At 36.0% G+C, this 1,701-nt stretch overlaps 1 protein-coding gene across 14 annotated transcripts in view; it reads left to right on the top strand.

The window, feature by feature from the left end:
- EPB41 (erythrocyte membrane protein band 4.1) overlaps window positions 1–1,701 on the top strand; it is a 218,450-nt gene that overhangs the window by 90,905 nt on the left and 125,844 nt on the right. For 13 of the 14 annotated variants that reach the window (XM_004705044.2, XM_045298787.1, XM_004705048.2 and 10 more), the window contains exon 1: window positions 399–869. In XM_004705044.2, coding sequence (XP_004705101.1) covers window positions 399–869 — 471 coding nt within the window. Of the gene's footprint in view, window positions 1–398; window positions 870–1,701 lie in introns of those variants that run through there. The other variant, XM_045298791.1, reaches the window with a different exon arrangement.

Raw genomic sequence — 1,701 nt, 5'->3', positions numbered from 1 at the left:
AAATATTGTACTTTCAGATTGATACCCTCAGAACAGTACATAAATGTGATTTTTTTTAGAAAGGATAAAATTGTATTTTACATATACCATGTACACCATTGAATTAAAATTTTGATACATTTCACTAAGGTGGCATCAGCAGGTACTATCTTAAGGCAATCTCTCTTTGTGTATATCTTTAGTGACTCAAGGCATTAATAATTTACTCAGGATATATAGGTAAGATATTTTTGTACTTAATGGAAATTTTCTTGTTTAATGGACAAGGGTATTGTTTGCTGATGATTAAATCCCTAAATACATTAATTTTGGCACACTTGATATAATTTAGGTTTTGGTCTACAGTTACATGTTTTGCTCCTAAGAGTTCTCTTTTACATCTTTTTGACAGCAACATCATGACAACAGAGAAGAGTTTTGTGGTTGAGGCTGAAAACTCACAGCATCACCAACAGAAGGAAGAGGGAGAAGGAGCCACAAATTCAGGCCAACAAGAAGCTCATCTGGAGGAAACATCCCAAACAGCAGCTGAAGGAGAGAATCAGTGTGAGCAAAAGCTGGAAACATCTAATGGAGACACTCCCACACATGAAGACTTGACGAAGAACAAGGATCGGACTGCAGAAAGCAGGGGCCTCTCACGGCTGTTCTCCTCATTTCTCAAAAGGCCTAAATCTCAGGTCTCTGAAGACGAAGGAAAAGAAGTTGAGTCATCTAAAGAGAAAAGTGAAGGAGGTCAGAAAGAGATAGAATTTGGTACTAGTCTTGATGAAGAGATCATTTTAAAGGCCCCAATTGCAGCTCCTGAACCTGAACTCAAAACAGACCCATCTTTGGATCTTCATTCATTAAGTAGTGCAGAAACACAGGTAAGGTTATATGAATGTGTGAGAGGTGGGTCTGATGAAGATAGGTTATATACACTATTTTTCATTTAAGAATACTTGACTTACTGCTTATTAACCAGTTAAATTTGATGTTTAGATATTGTGAAGTGATATCAAGCTTTGGGGTTTCTGTTATAAAGAAATTAATGTCATCAGTGGAAACTTGATTTTTAAAAAGATGAAGCATCTTTTTAAATGACAACATGCTTTTAGATGACAACAAGATGGTTCCTACTCCTAAAAGCCCTCTGTACAACAGAATGAAACACAACTCAGTCCCAGGCTGTCGTCACAATTGGGCCTATGTGTGAATCCATTTTTGTGGCCACTGTGCTAGTCTATCTTTTTAAGGGTCTTCCTCTTTATTGCTGACTCTCTACTTTACTAAGCATAATGTCCTTTTCCAGGGAGTCTTGTCCCTCCTGATAACATTTCCAAAGTACATGAGACCGTTATAAAGATTTGTTTATTTCTTTTGACAGTCTGTGTTATATTCAGTTTCTGGTCTGTTTGTTTACCAACACCATAATTCAAATACATCCATTCTTTGGACTTCCTTATATATTGTCCAGCATTTCACATGCACATTAAAAATATCATGACCCGAGTCAGGTGCACCTTAGTCTACAAAGTTAAAAAGGCTTTGTTTTTAACCCTGTAAGTAAGTCTTTCATAGAGACTTACTCAATGTAATTGTTTGATTTCTTGGTTTCTACTTACTACGTATAGGTGTCAATTATGGATACATGTAAAATGACATTTAGAATATGTAGCGCATAATATCTCATTTTGTCATTCACAGGTCTATATTACT

This window comes from Echinops telfairi, unplaced genomic scaffold (assembly GCF_000313985.2).
Source record: "Echinops telfairi isolate 266 unplaced genomic scaffold, ASM31398v2 ScPeMD7_7457;HRSCAF=8495, whole genome shotgun sequence".
Taxonomy (NCBI): domain Eukaryota; kingdom Metazoa; phylum Chordata; class Mammalia; order Afrosoricida; family Tenrecidae; genus Echinops; species Echinops telfairi.
The sequence above is the reverse complement of the archived record's forward strand: the minus strand, read 5'-3'. Positions and strand labels throughout refer to the sequence as shown.